At 38.7% G+C, this 19,343-nt stretch overlaps 1 protein-coding gene across 4 annotated transcripts in view; it reads left to right on the top strand.

The window, feature by feature from the left end:
- The window catches only part of ctu2 (cytosolic thiouridylase subunit 2 homolog (S. pombe)), a 22,561-nt gene extending 3,712 nt beyond the window's left edge, over window positions 1-18,849 (top strand). The window contains exons 3-17 of one of the 4 annotated variants that reach the window (XM_019882213.1): window positions 1,849-1,927; window positions 2,756-2,815; window positions 4,854-4,914; window positions 4,998-5,107; window positions 5,837-6,090; window positions 6,603-6,738; window positions 6,827-6,958; window positions 7,373-7,464; window positions 7,597-7,694; window positions 9,864-9,962; window positions 13,461-13,554; window positions 13,679-13,745; window positions 17,204-17,262; window positions 17,416-17,503; window positions 18,704-18,849. In XM_019882213.1, the coding sequence (XP_019737772.1) occupies window positions 1,849-1,927; window positions 2,756-2,815; window positions 4,854-4,914; window positions 4,998-5,107; window positions 5,837-6,090; window positions 6,603-6,738; window positions 6,827-6,958; window positions 7,373-7,464; window positions 7,597-7,694; window positions 9,864-9,962; window positions 13,461-13,554; window positions 13,679-13,745; window positions 17,204-17,262; window positions 17,416-17,458 (1,384 nt within the window). In that variant the 3' untranslated portion in view covers window positions 17,459-17,503; window positions 18,704-18,849. Of the gene's footprint in view, window positions 1-1,848; window positions 1,928-2,755; window positions 2,816-4,853; window positions 4,915-4,997; window positions 5,108-5,836; window positions 6,091-6,602; window positions 6,739-6,826; window positions 6,959-7,372; window positions 7,465-7,596; window positions 7,695-9,863; window positions 9,963-13,460; window positions 13,555-13,678; window positions 13,781-15,264; window positions 15,450-17,203; window positions 17,263-17,415; window positions 17,607-18,703 lie in introns of those variants that run through there. The other 3 variants (XM_019882212.1, XM_019882216.1, XM_019882215.1) reach the window with 3 other exon arrangements.
- The last annotated feature ends 494 nt before the right edge of the window (window positions 18,850-19,343 follow it).

Raw genomic sequence — 19,343 nt, 5'->3', positions numbered from 1 at the left:
TCGCAGGCTCTAATCCAATCAGGATACAATTCTCAGGAAACAGAAAAGGCGCTAATCCAATCACCGAACGCACACGGCCGACGTAAGGCCTTCTAGCTGGCCCTAGTACGCAGACGAGTAGATCGATCACGAGTCACTCGTGATCTGATTGGCTATTGAAACCCGACTGTGCCCGTTCATTTACAGCGCACAGGGGCCTGCTCTGTTTCATCTGAAGGCCCCGAGCAAGTTTAATTTACCTGGCAACGCAAGCTAGCTGAAATATGATTGGTTAAAAACTCTACCATAATAAATAAGTTATTTATCGAGTGTCTTTCAATGTTATTGAAAGCCACTCGACTCAATGGAAATAATATGACGTAAAGAATACAGAGAATAATTTTGTTAACATATTTATGAAAATAAAATAACAAATTTATCTTATTCTCAGAAAAGTAAGAATGTTTAGGCCAGCAGAGAAGGCCTTGCTGGCCCTGAGGGTCCGCCACTGGTGAAGACATTTGGAAGGACCACCATAGAAGCAAACACAAACAAATGATTGAAAATATCGCTCACCCGGGCCACATGCTGTATTCTGATGTTTCGACTTCAGCACTGTTAAATGTCTTGGTGTTTGTGCACAATGTCCTCAAACTGCATTAATGAATAAACGTAGTAGTTGTGTACAATTGGACATCATAGTGTGACTTTGCATCAGTGCCTTTGTTGTTCTATTCCATGTTCCCACTGCTGCTTGTCTGAATCTGTTACAGGTAGCAGTGATTTGGCTAGCCAAAGTTAGTGACGTGAGGCTGTGCCCAATTCACCGTTGCCGCCAGTCATGTTTTTTTTCTCGCGTCCGACCAATGACAACATCTTGGCCCTGTGCTAAAAGTCTTTCCATCTAAAACAAAAAAATGCATTTCTGCCGGTCGTGACTTGGAAATTTAGACTGGCCTGGTCGAACCATCGCATGCAGGTGTGTAGTAGCCAGATGCAGCAGGCCACTATTAATGTCGAACCCTGCCAACCTTGCTGACATGGCTACTCAAGCACCCAAAAATTTCAAGGGGAAAAAATGAGCTGAATGTCTATTTTCCCCCAACATCATCATCTAATATCTGACACAGTGTAAATGATGCAACTGGTCAATTCATATTTACAATATGCACTGTGATGGTCCTAACCTGCTCTCTCTGCTGGTGAATTTCCTCTTTTGACAACAGCTGGATTAGGACTCACACTGTTGTCACGGTCCACAAAGGTGACATTTTCGTGTCTCCGCTGGGGACTCCCACCTATTTTACATTTTTTTTGGAAGTTGTCCTGGTTTATTTGCCAAGCAACTGGTCTTGAGGGGGGTTAAGTAGTTGCTCACGCTGTTCCAATCAGGGTTTGAGCTGCCAATACCGATACTGAGCATCCATGGGTGTGACTGCCTGATACTGCTCATGCGGATTCCTTGAAAATGTTTCACTTGCAGAGTTACAATTACCGATTTTTCTTAAATAGCCAGTCAATCATTTTTTTCATACAATTGAACAATCAGGTAAAAAAAAAATATATATATATTAGTTCAATTTCTATTCCTTTATTACCCCAAAACAGGGCATAGCTTCAAATAGACATTGCAGAAAATGCATTAAACCAATTTTGATTCAGTCACTATGTTGGTCTTGTAACATTTTTTTCGCTGTCTTGTGTTGACAAATAAACATTTGCCATTCTTGAGACTCGGGTAGCCATATTGAGTTTGTTGTACCAAAAGGATCTGACTACCTTTTTATGTTACACACACAAGTCTGCTGTTGCAATGTAATTTTTTTTTTTTTTTTTCTGATTATGCTTTTTTTGCATTTTGTTTGCTAGGGACTGTTTCGAACAGTACTTCCTTCACAAATTCAGGGCCACACTGGGCAAAAACAGAGTGATTTTCCCTGGAGAAAAGGTATGGCATTTTCCTTTGCACTAATTCATAATACATATCAATTTTGTTTTTATGTTGCCAAAGCTTAATCCAGATACCGTGCAAAACTGGTTTACAGGCTGTGAGTAGTGAAGGCATGACATCGTAGAGCAAACAATTAAGTCTATGCTGCAATGTTTTCTCCATTCATTCAATTTTTTTTTTTTAAAGTAATCAGCAGTACATTGTGGGTTGGTGGCACCCAAATTGCTTATTATGGACCAGAAATAATGCAGAAAACAAACTTTTTGTGAAAAGATTATCTTTTATGGCAACAGTGACCTTTATGCTCATAGTTTTTGCTTTAATGACATCTCATATCTGAACAGTCCTTTTCTTCTATACAACAATGAAAATGTGCTTTTTGATGGCAAAATAGTTTACAAATAAAATCACCACAGTAAGAATTTTTGTGTTTGTGGGCACGTCTGCACATTATGTTGTTTCTTCTGTTTCTAAATTTAAATAATCCTCATCGCTTCTCTCTTTGTAGTAAATTTAATGAGACAAACACTTTTATCAATCACGGGGTGTGGTCGCGTCATATTTCCAAAGATCCAACAATCCACCATATTTGTTTACAAGCCTCTGCATTGTTTGCACATGCTCATTGAAAATGGGTGTTCTCCAACACTTATCTCTCTTGTCGCTGCACCAGAATTTTAGAAGATATTACACGCAATGCAACAGTGGCTACAATTTATTAAACACCCAATTAAGTGCCCACTATTTGGATCTTAGGAAATAAAGCCCCATGTGCTTTCTTTTCGTGATGGCTCTTATATGATCATTACGTTTTTCTACTTTTAGGTGCTACTTGCTGTATCAGGGGGTCCTTCTTCTTCTTCAATGCTCAGACAAGTCCAAGAGGTCTACCTGTGCCATTTTTATCACAATGAATTTTTGTATTCTAATAGGGAAACCAGAAGTGGGGAAAAAAAGTCTCGTCGTTGGATCTCTCTCAAGCAGGGGTGTCAAACTCATTTTTGTCGCGGGCCACATTGTGGTTACGGTTTCCCTTGGAGGACGGTTATGAATTTTGGGAAATCATGTAAATGTTGAATCACACCTCCACATATGACAAACACAGCGCACAAAAAATTGAAAGATAACTAGTTTTAAAATCAGAAGTCAAGAATTATTGCTGATTACATATGACAATTTGAAATTTTGGTTCAGACTTTAGCAAGCATCATGGAACTTGGCATGCTTGATTTGCTTTTGCAGGCTACATAAAATGATGTGGCGGGCCAGATCTGGCCCCCGGGCCTTGACTTTGACACCTGTGCTCTAAAGACTGTCTTGACCAATTAGTCTGTGTTGTGGGGAGTGTGAAGAGTGCTTTCTTTTTTTCCCGTAAATGTTACAACTCTTTCCTTGAATGAGATGGTAGTTGCGACATCTTCATAATTAATATGATGTGTGTGTGTGTGTGTGTGTGTGTGTGTGTGTGTGTGTGTGTGTGTGTGTGTGTGTGTGTGTGTGTGTGTGTGTGTTGCATGCTTTTCATCCAAACTACCATGAAAATCAAGAATTCACTTTTCACACTTATTTTCTCGCCTTGAAATACCTGCTCCTTCTCCGGATGGGAAAATATTAAATTATTTTAGAGGCAGAGAGCTTGCGTCCTAAGGCATGCAATTTGCTTGGCTAAAACTAATGAAAGTCTTGACTTGACTTTGACTTGGTATTCATCAGCCTCTGTGTCCTATTTGGTGGTCATAATAGTTTAGGATTTTTCATTATAGTTGGTTATTTTTTTTGTTTTGGGTGTTTTTTTTTTTAATTCAAGTAGTTTTAATTAGTTTTTAGAGGAGGTTTGCTAGTTTTCCTTAGTTTTTAATATTTTTCTGAAAACACTTCGCTTTAATTTAGTTTTTAGTTGTTTTCGTTTTCTTAACGTATGGATTGGTCGAGTGCAAGATAAAAACAAAAAGGTCATTAAGCAAGTATTGTGTTATAAAGTAAACTGTACAGCAGTAACAAAATAAATACGTACATTTAAAATGAACCCCGAAAGCCCCTGTATACTAATTGAGAATGATGAAAACAAAGGACATTTTTGCTGTCGTTGTAGTTAATATTTAAGTTGGATGTAGTTTCAGTTTGTCTTTTTAAATTTGTTTTTGTTTTCGTTCAAAGCATTTTCATTTCTATTTCATTTGGTTAATGGAAATGTCCAAAATTTGTGTTTATTTTGTTTGTTTTCTTTAACTATGCTACTCTGGGCCAACCATCGACATTATATCATAGTAATTGATGAAAAAAATAAAAACGAATAAGCTGACATTTTTTTTCTAGCTTGGAAAGGTTTCAGGTGGTGAGAGACGGTACTACTTCCCTCTGTTTGAATTGGAATGGAAGAAGCTCACTGTAGGTCCTGTTAAATATTAAAGCCAAGATGCTGCTAACTGATTAAAGTGTTATGATTCTATTTCATAAATGTGGGAAATGCAATTAAAATATATACAATGGTTACATTGATCTCGCTAGGCTGGGAGATCAGCCCCCCAAAAACTCTTACCCTCGAATGGTCTGGGCAGGAGAATTGGCATACCTTAAAAGTGTGCAAGCCAAGCATGTTTTAAAAAAAAAAAAACTGCATTTGCACAAATGGGAGAATATAGGCGAATATGCATCACAAGGTATAAATTTCAGATTGTCAAATACTGACTGTCTTGTGTTTTTTTTTCCCTAACTAAACATGCTTGAGGTCAAAAGTCAAGGCTATGCACTTTCGTTTTGCAATTCAACAAATCAAAACAGATTTCTTGAAAACTTCTCAACCTACGGAATTTCTTATTAATGGCCCAGCATAAAGTTACTCAAAAGATAAAATCTTTACAAATGAATACGAATGCTACACCTTTGCTTGTAACTTATTTTTTCTTTCCATCCCCACTTGCAGGGTTTGAGTCAGAATGCTCACAAGAAGTTGAGATTCGTTCCAGGCATTGTCTACATTGATGGTAAAACTCGAATCACACTTGAAACTGTGCGCAGTCCTACTTGGTTGCAGAAATGAGCAAAAAATGTGTTTTTGTTTTTTCAGAGGGTGGTGCTTTGAATCGATCTATGGAGGAGAGACGACAAACAGTGGCAAAGCTGAAAGATATATTTATAGCCACAGGATTCCCCTTCCACATCGTGCCTCTGGAAGAGGTTCGTGTGATTACTCTGACACTGTCATATGAAATGAGTTCCCTGTTTCTTCACATTAAATTGCTTCAGTCTGAAGTCCCCTTTGAAATCAGATTGATCTAAGTACGGCACGCCTAAAGAGCAAAAGTGTTTCTGGCTGTTGGTATCACTCATACTAGGGTCAAAACGAAGGTGAAAGGTCACTTCGCCTCGCATTTCTCACAGGAGTTTGATCACTGGCTACTACGAAAGGTGCTTTTTATTTCGCGCCATTCTGAGAAGTTAATTGGAGAGAATTAACTGCACAGAGGCTGTTCATTTACTCAGCTGTGCAAGAAGCATCATATTCTGCCTTGCTTAAATGTCCTTTTTAAAAAGAGAAGAGCTCATTACCGACGACAGCCAACGCAAGCGGTTAGTGAAACCTTGACTTTTTAATAGTCCACTGTAAACCATTCGTGCGCTAGACAATCGCGCCATGTTGTTTGTGGATTCACTTAAAAAAAACATTTTTATAAAATATGGGGTGCGCCAGAGTATGTGCTGATAAAAATACAGGGAGTCAGTTTTTCCCGCTGCTGTAAGTTGATTTCATCTGCGTGTGGGGCAGTTGCCTGATGTGCAGAAGGAAATCTACAAAGGGGTATTTTATTTTCGCCACAATTGTCCAATTCAGTCGCTTTTGACTCTTGTCAGTCAGTGTGGCGGTTCTACAGTGCTTTACTGATTTTTCCACTTCTCACCATGTAGGTTCTTGACGTCCCCGGTTCAGTTTTAGCGATGGCTCCTTCTTCCTCGCCGACACAAGCAAGTTCTGACAAAGCATCTGTGGATCGCTTTTTTTGCAATAATAGCTGTAGCTGTTTGACACCAGAGCAGCAGCAGCAGCAGCAGCATGAAACTTCATCACTTTATGTTGAGGAGTCCCAAACTCAGTTGCTGCAGCAGCTTCTTGACTCCTCTAAGACACTGACGACCAAAGCAGAGTTAGTGAGCGTGTTAAGGTATTAAAAAAAAGTCATCATTTATTGACAGTTGGGTCCAAAAGCATTTGTTTGCTTTTGTACACGACCAAAGTGGAATTTAAATAAAACAATGACACTTTCATTTGAACAGTAAACTTTGATTTAGGAGGTTTCACAAAAATGTGGCTTTTAAGCCTCTTTTTTAGAAAATAGTCTCAGAAATATTTTTCTTGATTGCTTAATTTAATTTCCATGATGGTGGTTAGATGATTTCGGTCTGCCCTTGTTGCTGTCAAGACTTTTTTTATTTCTATGTCAGTTTTTTTCCTGGTAAGAGAGAGCAAAGGAGGTGTAGGTAGGTATAGGTAGAGAGAGAGAAATGTTCGTAACTCTTAACATTGTAAAAAGATGGAAGCAGAATGCATTGGTCTTTTTAATTTGTATTTTTTTTTTACACATGCCAAGTTATTGTCACTCATACAACATGCAGTGAAATGTTTCATGTAGATCGAAAGGGAAAAAAATAACCCACTGTGTGTTTTTCCTTAAAGGCAGCATCTTTTAGTGCACACAGCTCGCTGTGAAGGCTACAGTAAATTGATGTTTGGAGACAACTGCACCAGACTGGCGGTTAAACTTCTCATTAGTATATCATTGGGCAGAGGAGCACAGCTTGCTCAAGATACAGTAAGTGTATTTTTTTTTAATCTAAATATTTTTTGGTGAAAAACAACCCCCCCCCCCAAAAAAAATTGCTTTGTATGTCTTTTTTAAGAGTTTCTCGGACTCTCGCTATGGTGACATTATATCATTGAGGCCAATGAGGAACTACTCTGCAAAAGAAATAGCCTACTATAACCATATCTTCAATGTCCCTTCTGTTTTCACACCAAACCTTCACACTAAGGTAAGCTCAATCAATCTATGCCAAAGTTTCAGCTTTTTTGGGAAATGAGAAAAGGTCAAATTTGTGTTAACAAATATAGTAGTGTACACAGTGGTCACAACTTAGGCCGCAAAACATCATTCATCTTTACTGAGACAGTTAAACATAACAAATTCTGATTTGTGGCAATAAAAACATAAAGAACAATGACACGGACTGACAGAAAACATTTAGAATTGTTGATCTGATCAATTCATATTTGACATTCTTACAGATATCGCAGCCGTATGGTTTTTTTTAATCTCGATATTTTGAAACCCGTCTTTTAAAATCTCAGTTTAGGTCCAAATACTTTGAGTAACACCATATTTTAATTTAACTGCATATCTATCCTCTGTCTGCCCTGAATACTGTAATATCAGTTGTGTCCAACAGAGTAAAGAAAAGGCCAGCATCCAGTGTCTGACGGAGAGCTTTGTCACTAAACTGCAAGTTGATTTTCCATCGACTGTCAGCACTATATATAGGTTAGTATGATATTTCCGTTGGTCAATGATACAATACTTGATGTCAGGTCAACCTCTCGAGATTTTTGGGATTATCACAAAATTCTGTGTTTTCACTTCCACACCTGATGAAAATCTTGCTGTGTCCTGAAGAACAAGTGAAAAGCTGCAAACAACTTGTAAGAGTTCATCCTCTGCGAACCCATGCGACAGATGTTTGCTCTGTATGTGTTCTCTGGATACCGCAGTGGGTGAGTATTAGGCCAAACAAAAAAGATAGTGTGTTTCCGGTAACATGAAATTTCAGCATTGGGTCGGTAGGTCGGACAAAGTTTTTTTTTTTAATCTTTTTTTTTTTTCTCCCCATCAAAAATTTCAACAAAATAACCATAAAACATAAAATAAGGAGACGATGAATCCCCCGCTCGCCGCCTAAGGCGGCGAGAGAGTTGGGTACCGGCGGCTGGGTGTTAGGTTCCGAGGTTGGCCGGGTCGCGATGGCACCGGCGGGGAGAGGTCCCTGACGCCGGCCGCAGCCCGGCCTGGACTAGAGTTGCATAGACTAGGCGGACGGTGCTTTAGTTTTCTCCCCGCTCCGGACTCAGGGGGCCGGGGCGCGCCGTCGCCTCCGCTGTCCTCGGTTTTTACTCGGCCCGTGGTGTTCATCAAATAGTTTGCTGATTTTTTTTCGATACATCAATGGATGCTATTTTCTTAACATTACGGTGCGAGCATACGACTGCAACACAGTAAACGCGGTTTAAACTGTCGTCGGAGATCGCGGCCGCCGCCATGATTCAATGTTGTTAACAGACGACAGGGCAAACGACGCACGTGCTCAACGTGAATATCGCGAGAGTTTGCACCGATGTAAACCCTCTACACAAAAATGTAGAGGGTTGTTTGAAAAAAATGACAACCGTAAAGTTTTTTTTCGACGTAGAAATTCTCGGTCGGTCAGGTTACCGGAAACACTACTTTTTTTCTCCGCCTTACAGGTTTAAAATCATGTCAACATTACCAATAGTAGCAAGACTAGGCTAAATCAAAGCTAACCATTTGGGGTTATAAGCCAGTATGTTTCAAGTGCTGGTCCAAAACCGGGTAAATAAAATGTGAGGTTTGTGTCAGGAAGGGCATCCGGCTTAATTCATGGCATCAAACAAATATAAAATCACGAACATGACCTCCATACTAAGTCTGTTGGGAATTGGATTAATGATGACCACCAACTGTTCTGTTGGCGTACAGGGTGCTGGTGAAAATTGTGCTACAAAAACGTATGAAATTGTTCTGTCCTGAGTGAGCTTGTGAAGAATGCACTCATTTAACTTGGAGATAGACAGACTGGAAACACATGAGGCTTATTCCTTAAAAACGCTAGTGCGTGTCATTAACATTTCGTTCGCTGCTAGTCTTAGAACTACTTACGGGAATTTTGGCTTCCCCCCCCCTTAATGACATGTTTTTGTATAAAACACACACTAAAATGAACTAAAAATAATAAATACAACAAAACACAAATAGCCAGTGGCAGGAAAAAGTCCCAATTGAAATATGTGGCTGTAACTAGTAACATTTAGTAATAGTAACATTTAGAATACCTACCATTAAACCAGAGTTCTGGCAACACAAGTTGTGATCTTGTTATTTTGTTGCCGTTTAATTCATCTGTGGTAACTCATCTGTGTCACCCAAATAATGACGTACATGACTGTCTTTGCCAGAAGAAGACCAAGAAAATTTACGAAGAAGAAATCATGCTGTCACTTCGAATACTGGATCGTTGTCTGCTAAGTTGTAAAAAAGTAAATTAAAAAAGAAGAATTACAAGACTGAGCTGAATGTTCGCTATCGGCCGAGATTGCGAACCCTACCACCCATTATGAATGTCTTTGGGGCGATCGAAGGCTTTACCTGCGCTGAGCAGCGACAAAGCTAGATGCTAATGTGAACGTTAGTGTAATTGACCCACTTTGTATTCCTTCTGTTATCAGCAAACCTATCTTGTTTCAAATGCACAAGCACTTCAACTGCCATGATAAGTATGAGCCCATCTTTGACGTCGGTGCCAGCCATCAGTCACTGCATGTGCGTTGAATATAGGTCATAACTTGCACATTTCACAACTGATTTTCATGAAATTTTATTTCACGTCAACGCCAAAGCGTGTGCTATCACTACAGAAAATACATCGTACTTTTTGTTTTTGTGACTACACTTTGCTCGTACAAGCTTTAATGTGGCACGGGCGCATCATATCTCTCTATTTTGCATATCTGTGGTTCCCAAAATGCATTGGATGGTGCATTACACTTAGTTTATGAAGTTAGAAAGACGTTAATGATTTTCACGTGTGTTTACATTTCTTTGATCCTGAATTAGGTAACTCATGAATGTAACCTTTTACCATTTTCTAGAAAATGCTTCAGCTTTCCAGTCCACTCTCATCTCTGAACGCCTCTGCCAGACCAAATGTGTCGGTGCTAACAGTGCTTCATTTCCCAGCCAAAATACAGGTACTGTACGCTTTTTATGACTTCTCAGCAATACATTGGGCCACACCCATTCCTGGGAAATGGGGACCGGGCCGCCCTACAAACATATTCTGTATCTGTAATTGGCAGCCATTATAAATGCATTGGGGCGACAAAAACAAAATCAAACATTTAATTTAAAAAAGAAAGAAAAGAAAAATTATCCAAAACAACAACAGACATAATTTTTATTTTTGTTTGATATTGGTGGAAAAAACATCTGCAACTAGGTTAGTTCACAAGCGCCAAACCGCATGTGGGGCTCCACTGTAGTTGTTAAAAATAAATAAATGAATGAATTAAAAAAAAAAAAAAACCTGGGCTTCAGAATACACCACTAACTCACCAAGAGCACATTTGAGTGCAAACACAGTTGAGTAAAATCATTTGTACTTGTGTTGCAGTGTTCATACAGAAGAGTAGTGCAAAGGGTTTTTTTTCCGAGTGATGCAATTCTAAAAAGTGAAACATAAGACAAAATGGCCAAAAGACACATGGTTCATTCCAGAATGGGAGGACATTTTGGCTTAAAAAAATGCTACAAAGTGGATGATGCAATGGAACAAGCACGTATCATTCTTGAAAAAGAAACCTTCAGTTTTCTGATTTTCTGTGACATATTTATTCATAATAGGGAATAAACTATGAAAGGCTTCATCAGCTCAGATAAGATCAATGGTACAATTGGTACAAAAACATGATTTATTTGATGTTAACAATACATGTCACTGTAATCACAGCGACAAGCTTGCCTCAAAGGTTGCAAAACCAGGCGAATGTTAGCTTTCTCTCAGGAGTAGAAGCTGGCTTTTTTGTACAAAATCATTTCTTGAATTTTCTGTTGCAATTGATGAGGGCACTGACATTACAGATGTTGTGACATTGACCGTCACTGATGATATTCCTTGTGCTGAGAAAGGAAGGGGAAGAAGGGAGGAAATAAAAGATAATCACTAGCTGGAAGAGCTTTCACCATGTACAGCAAGATGTCACCCACTCACGAAGGTTTTCACCCGCTAAGTAGACATTTCTGGGTTTGGAAGCGAAAGAGTCTTGCCCAGTGCCAAACAAATTCAATTTATGAAGCATCAATTAACGATGGTGAAGCCTCACACTTCCTAGCATGCTTTACCATTCTTTACCATACTTAACAACAATGTTCCCTCTAATTTTTTTTGTGTCTAGGCAAACACACAAACACCCTGAGCGGTCCCATGGACCACTGTGAGCAACATGCACCATGCAAATTGTGGTCACGCAGTATCATATGCATCATATACATTCAAGTTACATGTTTTAATTAAAACAATAAAATTATGGCAATAGTTTCTATCAAAGGACTTCTTTATTAAGTGTGTTTGTCCACTTTCAGAAAAAACTCCAAAGTCATGTAACCAAAAGTGTAGCATATTAACATAGCTGTTTTAACAATGTTTTGTATAAATTATGGCAAAACTTGAACTGCCATGAACTGCAATGTGACAGTGTCCTGACTGAGGCACCATCGGAGGTTAGCATAACCATTCTCTGTATGTCCACTTCATGGAGTAAAACTGAGTTATTGCCTGCACGATATCCTGACCAGCGCATGTTGTCAGCTGGACTATTCCACCAAACACAGTTTTATGATTGAAACTATTTTTCTCTCTGTATTTAATGTACAAGACGAGTATTTTGTGCACCGTTATGTCTGTGCTCTTATCTACTATAAGGGTGTGCCAAGGTGCATCTTTAACACTGCACATCGTCTCTTTCGGTACTACAGTATTGCATTGATTGAATCCACAAATTCAAAAGCATAGTTTTTACTTCGTTAGTCTTCTCTCGGTCTTTGGCGCTCTCTGCCAATAACGTACGGATCCCCATTCCCATCTTGCATCGTTGTACAATTTTTACTGCATTCAAATGACTTTTGTGCTGAATGTGACGCTTGAGGTAGTCCAGTTTTCATTCGCTCCACACTTCTTTCGCTTGCTATTTTAGCTTCGCAACACGTTTTGCAGAGTACAGTATACCTTTCTACAGTGAACAACGTAATGACGTAAACGCGTGAGCGAATCGCGTCAAATAACAACCTGGAACAGCCAATCACATGTTGCATAATACAGAATAAATAATGCATTTATTTTGTTTTCAATACTGGTTGGATTTTTACCTTGTGCGCAGCTCAGATAGTTTGTGCGGAGACACACAGGGGGCAGTGCGCATTTGCTCACAAACCATGCTTAGAGGGAACAGTGCTTAACAATATTTATTTGATACGGATGAAATATCAAATGCTTGTGTTTCGGTCCAAGCTGGGTTCGAACACATCGTGGGTTTGCGGCAGGCCTCGCGCCGACTACGGCACAAGGAAGCAAGATAAATATATTTATCTTCGTTCTTTGTATTACTGTTTAACTTTTGTTCCTTGTGTTGTTCATTGCAAAAAACTTTGCTTCGCACTTTGGACATTGTAAGAGTCATTTTTTTTTTTTTTTTGTATTTTGTGTACGTGTTTACTAAAATGTTAAATGTTTATTTTGATTTCATCCTCTTTGGCTCATTTGTTTTAAATTCATGCTGACCAGGGAGAGGATAAGCGGTATGGATAATAGATTGATGGATGTTGTTTTTATTTGTCAAAATTTCTGTGTTGAAAAATAAATGTTAAATCATTTTTTTAATTCAAAAAAATAACAATAATAAACATTCAGTACTACAAGCAACCGCACAAAAGTGCCGAGAATTTGGACCATTTGTGACCAGTATCGATTTCCAGATACTGAGAATCGGAACCCATCTGGTTCAAATGTGAAAAGTACCCAGAATGCAAGGCAGTCAGTCACTTTTCCAAATAATTTGGGAGGACTCTGTGTACACGTTTCGATCTACAAAGAGGTACATTAAAAAAAAAAAAACTTTGTGTACACATTTCGATCTACAAAGAGGTACATTTAAAAAAAAAAAAAAATGACATGGGTTGAGGCCGGGACAAAAGAACTGTTTCCACACGAGCGCAGTTGGTGAATGAGGCTCAGTGTTACTCAATTACATTTTTTGTCAGATTTGTGGTGTTCCATTGCATCATCCACTTTGGCTCATTGCCCTCACCCACGGCACTGGAATAGAATAATGGCAGTGCAATGGGGAATATAAAGATAAGAGCTCCAAATAGAAGGCACATCGGATTAGAGGGCGCACTGTCGGCTTTTGAGAAAATTGAATGCTTTTAGGTGCACCCTTTCGTGCGGAAAATCCGGTATTTATTGCACCGTGTTAATTAACATATCATTTAAACCACAGGATATAGAGGATTTAATTTGTTTGTTACCTTGCTCGAAGTTCACACTTCAAGTTCTATCGTCATTTCAATGAGCAACGCAGTAGCAATTTGTCATTTCATGGTCACTCATTTTGGAGCATAATGACACATTAAAGTTTTATTGATTCACCCCCAAAAAAGTTAATGTATTTACATTGAAATTTATTTGCTTCCAGAATTGAGAGGTCCCAGTACACAATGTTGCTCGAAAGGCAAAGGAGAATATTGTGATAGACCTATGGAAGACAGAGGCTGCTGTTCTGGTGTCAGGTACATTTTATTTTATTTTTTATCTCTATCAAACGTGTTTGATTTTGCTCACTTCCATGTAAAAAGTGTATTGTAACTTTGTGCAGAAGAATGTTTCCACTATGCTGTAACTCATATGCCATAGGGTCCCAGACACAACTGATATCAGAGGCCTGCTGTGTTACAGTTGTCAGTTGACCATCAAAGACATGGTGAGTGACTATAAAATGAATATACAGTGGGAGAAAAAAAAAACTACATGAAGCCTTTGGAATTTCTTTCATTTCTGGGGAAAATTGTCATGAAATTTTGTCTGCTCTTCGTCTGTATCACAAGAACCATCTGCTTGAATTAACGCCTAGGGATGGGTGGTGTTAAGACTTTAACCACATTACTACTCTTAACTATGCTGTTTATTGAGATGGCGCTTGAATGGTATTCTTGGCAAGTTTATTTGTATAGCACACAAGACAATTTTAAATGCTTTCCATAAAACAAAAGAATTACGGAAGAGAAACAAAATATGATCACAACGTTGAAGAAACCACAATAAAAGCATATAAAATTAGATTACTATGATTAAAACTAAGCATCAGTCTAGCTAAATTAAACGATAGTGTGCAAATGGCGATTAAAACAGGAGAGTAAAATATAGATTTGCGTGAATGCTGCAGTAGACTATGTTTTCAGTCCTAATTTAAATGTATTGACAGTTTGTGCATTTACTAAAAAAAATCGTGAAAGTGAAAATATGAATAAAAAGCGTGCGGGATTTAAAAAAAAAAAGTGAATCGTAAATTATCCACAAGGGGGCACTGTTTTAGTCAGTGTACAGGGTCACACTGTTAAAAAGAGTGGTCAAGTCTTGTGAAGGCGATGGGCCGCAAAAAGTGATGTAGTGGTAGCACAAAAGCACCTTGTATGGTGATGTGATGTATTTCGAAAGGAAAATTAGTGTTGGGTTTAGTTTCGGGTAAATGTAACAAAAATCTGTGATATTAAATTCAACCAGGAAAGTTCGCCAGACTTGAAATGGACATGAACAATTTTAGTTTCACATCGTCTCACACAAAATGAATCTCTGTTTATAATCTTCTTTCTTCCAATCCACAAATCATATCATGACGCTGATCAAAGACTCAGTAACTGCTTTACATTAATATTACTGTATATTTATATTTACTGTACATAATTATGCTAGTAAGTAGTGTAAGCCTATCATCATCGTCTCACAAGATGAATCATGTGTTAAGATTTTAAAGGTTAGGACCCATCTATACATATGAGTAAGAATGAAATACAATGTCAACTTTGGGGAATCAGTCGAAAAGGTACAGTAGATGACCTGCGTTGTCAGTATGACTTGCAATCCAACTAGAGTTCATGTAAGTGAAGGGTGTCCAAACTACCGCCAAGGAGCCATTTGTGGCCAGCCATCCGTTTTTCAGCGGCCCGCGACATGGCAAAAAAAAAAGATATTTAACATGGGCCACTAGATTATTTAAAAAAGGTAAAGCGAGTGAGAAGGGAGGTTGTCAAAAAAATAAATGCCATGACCATGAATAAATTTGTTTCTATACTGTAGAACTTTTCTCTATATTCGAAGATACAAATAAACAATTTATGAGTGAAAGAAAAACAATTTATCTCCAAAACATGTAGTGAATAAAGATAATCAAAGGCAAAAAAAAAAAAATTCCTTCCACTGTGTGCTCTATGGCTGATTCATAGAAGACATCACATTCATGATCCTCAAGTAGCTGTTTGAAAAATGGTGGCTTTACTCCAGTTTGTTGTTTTTTGGGTTCTGAATGTGGAAATAGGATTCGGCTACTGTTTAGTGCAGAGCTGGATCTACTCTGCGAGCCACCCCAAAAACTTGGAACAATCCTCAACTATTTGCCTTTAACAGAAAGCTGATGAAATTAACTAGACAAGACAAAGATTTATATAATTGCTTTCTTGACTGACTTGAGCATGTTTCAAAAAGGTGAAGAATTTAAAAAATTTTCTGTATGCAGCCTTCAAACGAAATTTGGACACCCCTGACGTAAGGTAACTAAAACAGAGGTCAGAATGACATATGGACGGTTCGACATGCTAAGCGACATTGCATCACTCCACAAACATGTTTATTTCAGGAAGTTATCAATGGCACTTTAGCGAAGTTGCCATTGTCAGGGTGACATTATGTAGCTCCATACAATACAATACATCTTTACTTATATTGCACTTTCACAACAACTTCAGCTGTAACAAAGCGCTTTACAAAACAGTTTAAATAACATAATAATATAACACAACACAACATAAAACACGGACAGTCAGGCAATCTTAAACCCTTATCCTGCATACGCTTTGTTGTTTGAAGCAGTTCTAGATGAAAGAGGAGATATTCAAAGTGTCCTTTCACCAGTGAATCAGAGACGTCATGCTCAAAATGTGCACAGTAGGTTACATGCTAAGTTTGTAAACAAGAAGCTGCAGTGTCCATTGACAAAAAAAGAGATTGGTTCACTTCTCCTGTCCTATGTAAATCCGTTTTAATTCCAAGCGGCAACTCTTGAGTTCCAAATACGCATCCGCGCCCCGCGCCTGACGCTCCTCTCTCCTCATCCTCGGTCCACAAGCCATCCATCCACCTGCACCAACGGGTCTGTGAAAAATGCTTCCCATTACAGGTGCAAAAAACACAAGCACCCTATCCAGTGGCGACAGTCAAATAGTGCCGACATTCCTCCTAATCAAAATCAGTGCTGGGATACGCGTGCTGCCGAGAAGGAATGGAAAATAACCCGCATAACTTCAGGGATATTACAAAATGTCAATGTTATGATTAACACTTTCATGACCCAATAATGATATCCTGGAACCTGATAACATGGTAGGCTGTCCACTGTAGTAACCGCTGTATCTGAAAGGGTTCATAATAATAGAATGGGCGACTATTGGAAATGACTTCACTAATTTCAAAGAAACCCGTCACTTCAGCTACAGCATATAAACAGCACAAAGAGAGCCTAGTTCGCTCTCTTTCTCATCGACGCTCAAGCCATGAGGATGCTTTGACAGAAGAGATTTGTAATCTTCTTTTTCAAGTTCAAGTCAACTTTATTGTCAAATGCAACATACAGCACAGATGAAATTACTTTCCTCTCAACCACAGGAGAGAGAGGAGTCGGTGCGGGTGCCCGCGCCACCATCAAAAGAAGTTTGATCTCAATTCCACAAAGTTCGTTTAGCAAATGAGCAGCGAGACTATAACATTAGTCAAAGTTACATTTCTACAATTTTCAATATGACAGTATGCTTCTGCAATAAAAAAATGACTTCATTTTAAGGCTTCTAACATGTTAACCAGAGGTGCCAGTAATTATGGAGGACAACTGCAGATGAACCGACCACATTTTGTGACCAATTTAAGCAGAAAGTGAAGAAACTCCAAAGGGATTGCATACTTTTTTATGCCACTGTACTCTGATCTCTCCGTCTCATATTTATCTTTTGATGTTAAACCTAAATATTTGGGGTCTGAAGCAAAAATAAAGGACTTGGCCATACTGTTTCAGTACTTTTAGAGGATGTTGTGTAACATGACTGATGATGTGAATATGGACTCATCTGGCTACAGCAGGAATAACGTTTCCCTTCCGCTTCACTTGTCTTTCAGTCTTCAGTAGATTGTCTGCCTCAATACATTTTGTCAGAGGCTCAGATAAGGCAAAGGAGGTAAGCCGTGAGTTTGTATTTTCTGGTTTCATATTTCATTCTCTGCATGCGGGAATGTATGAATGGGAAAAGTGACACAAATCAAGGAGAAAAGGTCCAATGACCAGGGATTGCCAGTTTCACTCTAATGTATCTCTTATTTTTTTTCTTTAGGTCTCGTATGAGAGAGGAGATCAGTGATTTTCTGCTGGATTAGTTAAGGGCGTTAAAGGTTTTGACCGAACGGAAGTGGAGCCAAATGATTATCTTGAGCAGGAACACTGTTTTCTATCTTAAAGAGCAATGTTTGTTTGCTACTCTGTTGCATTTAAAATGTGTCATGTTCAGTGGGTGGTTGGAAGGGGTGCAAAAGCAAGCATATAATAAAAAAACAACCAGCATATGTGGTCATATATATATATATATTAGGGTGGTCCATTTTGGAAAAGTTTGTCGGATTCGTCGGGCCGGGTCGGAAATCTTGTCGATACTATGACACAAGGATGTGTGCAAAATTTTATTCCGATCGGATAATTTTATCCCGTCCCGCAGAGCGACCAAAGTTTCCCCTATGGAAAGAATGTTACGGGGCTGAATGGTAGTACGGTTTCTCCCGTACAGTAAGGATTTTGTTTTGCTCAGTTCGCACTTGCAATAATTCAAAGACGGAAGACAGGAACGCATGTATTGCAAAAAAGGCAACCGTGGTTATCCTTCAACACTGGTGAGATTGTTGGTCCATGTTAACTGGTCCATCTGTCTATCTGTCCATCTGTGTATAATGTCCATCAACACTAGTGACACTGTTAGACCGCAAAAAAAACGAAATCCATCCGGCCGTTCTTTATGATTTGCACTCTTTATTGAACGTTTGGTATTGAAAGCCATTCAGAGTATTTTTCTTCACACGCGAAGGAAACCCAATGTAGCAAAAAAGACTCTATTCTTAATGCATTGAATACATCATTTACTGGGCATGATGAAGAAGGTTACGACACGTGAAGTAGCACAATGTGTCCCCGAGGGGGTGTTTGGCTCTTTGCCTAATACCACAACTACCGTTTTGAACAATCGTTTTACAGCGTGGACCAGAGTGACGCATTAACCTCTGCTCTTCATGGGCTGCCGATGCCGGAGTACATTTAATTATGTCAATTTTTCTCTTTCTAACGAAGAAACGTTGATTTTCTTTTTCCGGGGGGCTTTGAGGTCAGTCATGCTCGACCGTCCACGTTGCGCTGTTATAACAAAAGGACAACAACCAAAGGCGCTTTTCTGTTTTTGTTTTTTTCTTGGCATGCCGTCCAGTTGCTCCACTGTGGTGCCATCGCGTTCTCAAACAATATTTTGTAAATATCAAATGGTAGGAAATTTGTCTGGTGGAAATAGTGTTGGGAATGTAGTCAGGGCCCACCCTTATATATATATATATATATATATATATATATATATATATATATATATATGAGAGAGAGAGACCCAATGGTGTGACAAAGTGTTTGCCCCCGTCCTGATTTATTTATTTTTTATTTTTTGGAATATGTTTGTCACTTAAATGTTTCAGATCAAACAAATTTAAATATTAGTCAAAGATAACACAAGTAAACACAAAATGCTGTTTTTAAATTAAAGATTTTATTATTAAAGGGAAAACAAAATCCAAACCTACATGGCCCTGTGTGAAAAAATGTTTGCCCCCTCGACCTTATAGCTGGTTGGGCCACCCTTAGCAGCTACAACTGCAATCAAGTGTTTGAGATAACTTGTGGTGAGTCTTTCACAGTGCTGTGTAAATATATATGTGTGTGTTTAAACACGTTTGGGAAGAGGTTTTGTTTCTTGTCCCAATATTGCTGTGGCGGTTCATCACGCCGGTGGATATTCCCAGGTACTTTTTCACCTCAAAAATGGAGTCCCATTGCTCATTTTGTAAATAAAAAAGCGTTGATTCAATTAAAACACGTTGCACAGGAATCATATCCTCAATTAATCCTCATTTACTCATTCTCGCATGGAACACAGAAAGATGCCACATACCAGCACGTGGACCACACTTGGAAAATCACTGGTTTAAGAAGACGAACTAAAATTTTGAAGAAATA

This window comes from Hippocampus comes, unplaced genomic scaffold (assembly GCF_001891065.2).
Source record: "Hippocampus comes isolate QL1 unplaced genomic scaffold, H_comes_QL1_v1.1 scaffold36, whole genome shotgun sequence".
In the NCBI taxonomy this organism is placed as follows: Eukaryota; Metazoa; Chordata; class Actinopteri; order Syngnathiformes; family Syngnathidae; genus Hippocampus; species Hippocampus comes.
This window is presented reverse-complemented; position numbering and strand designations above follow the sequence as displayed.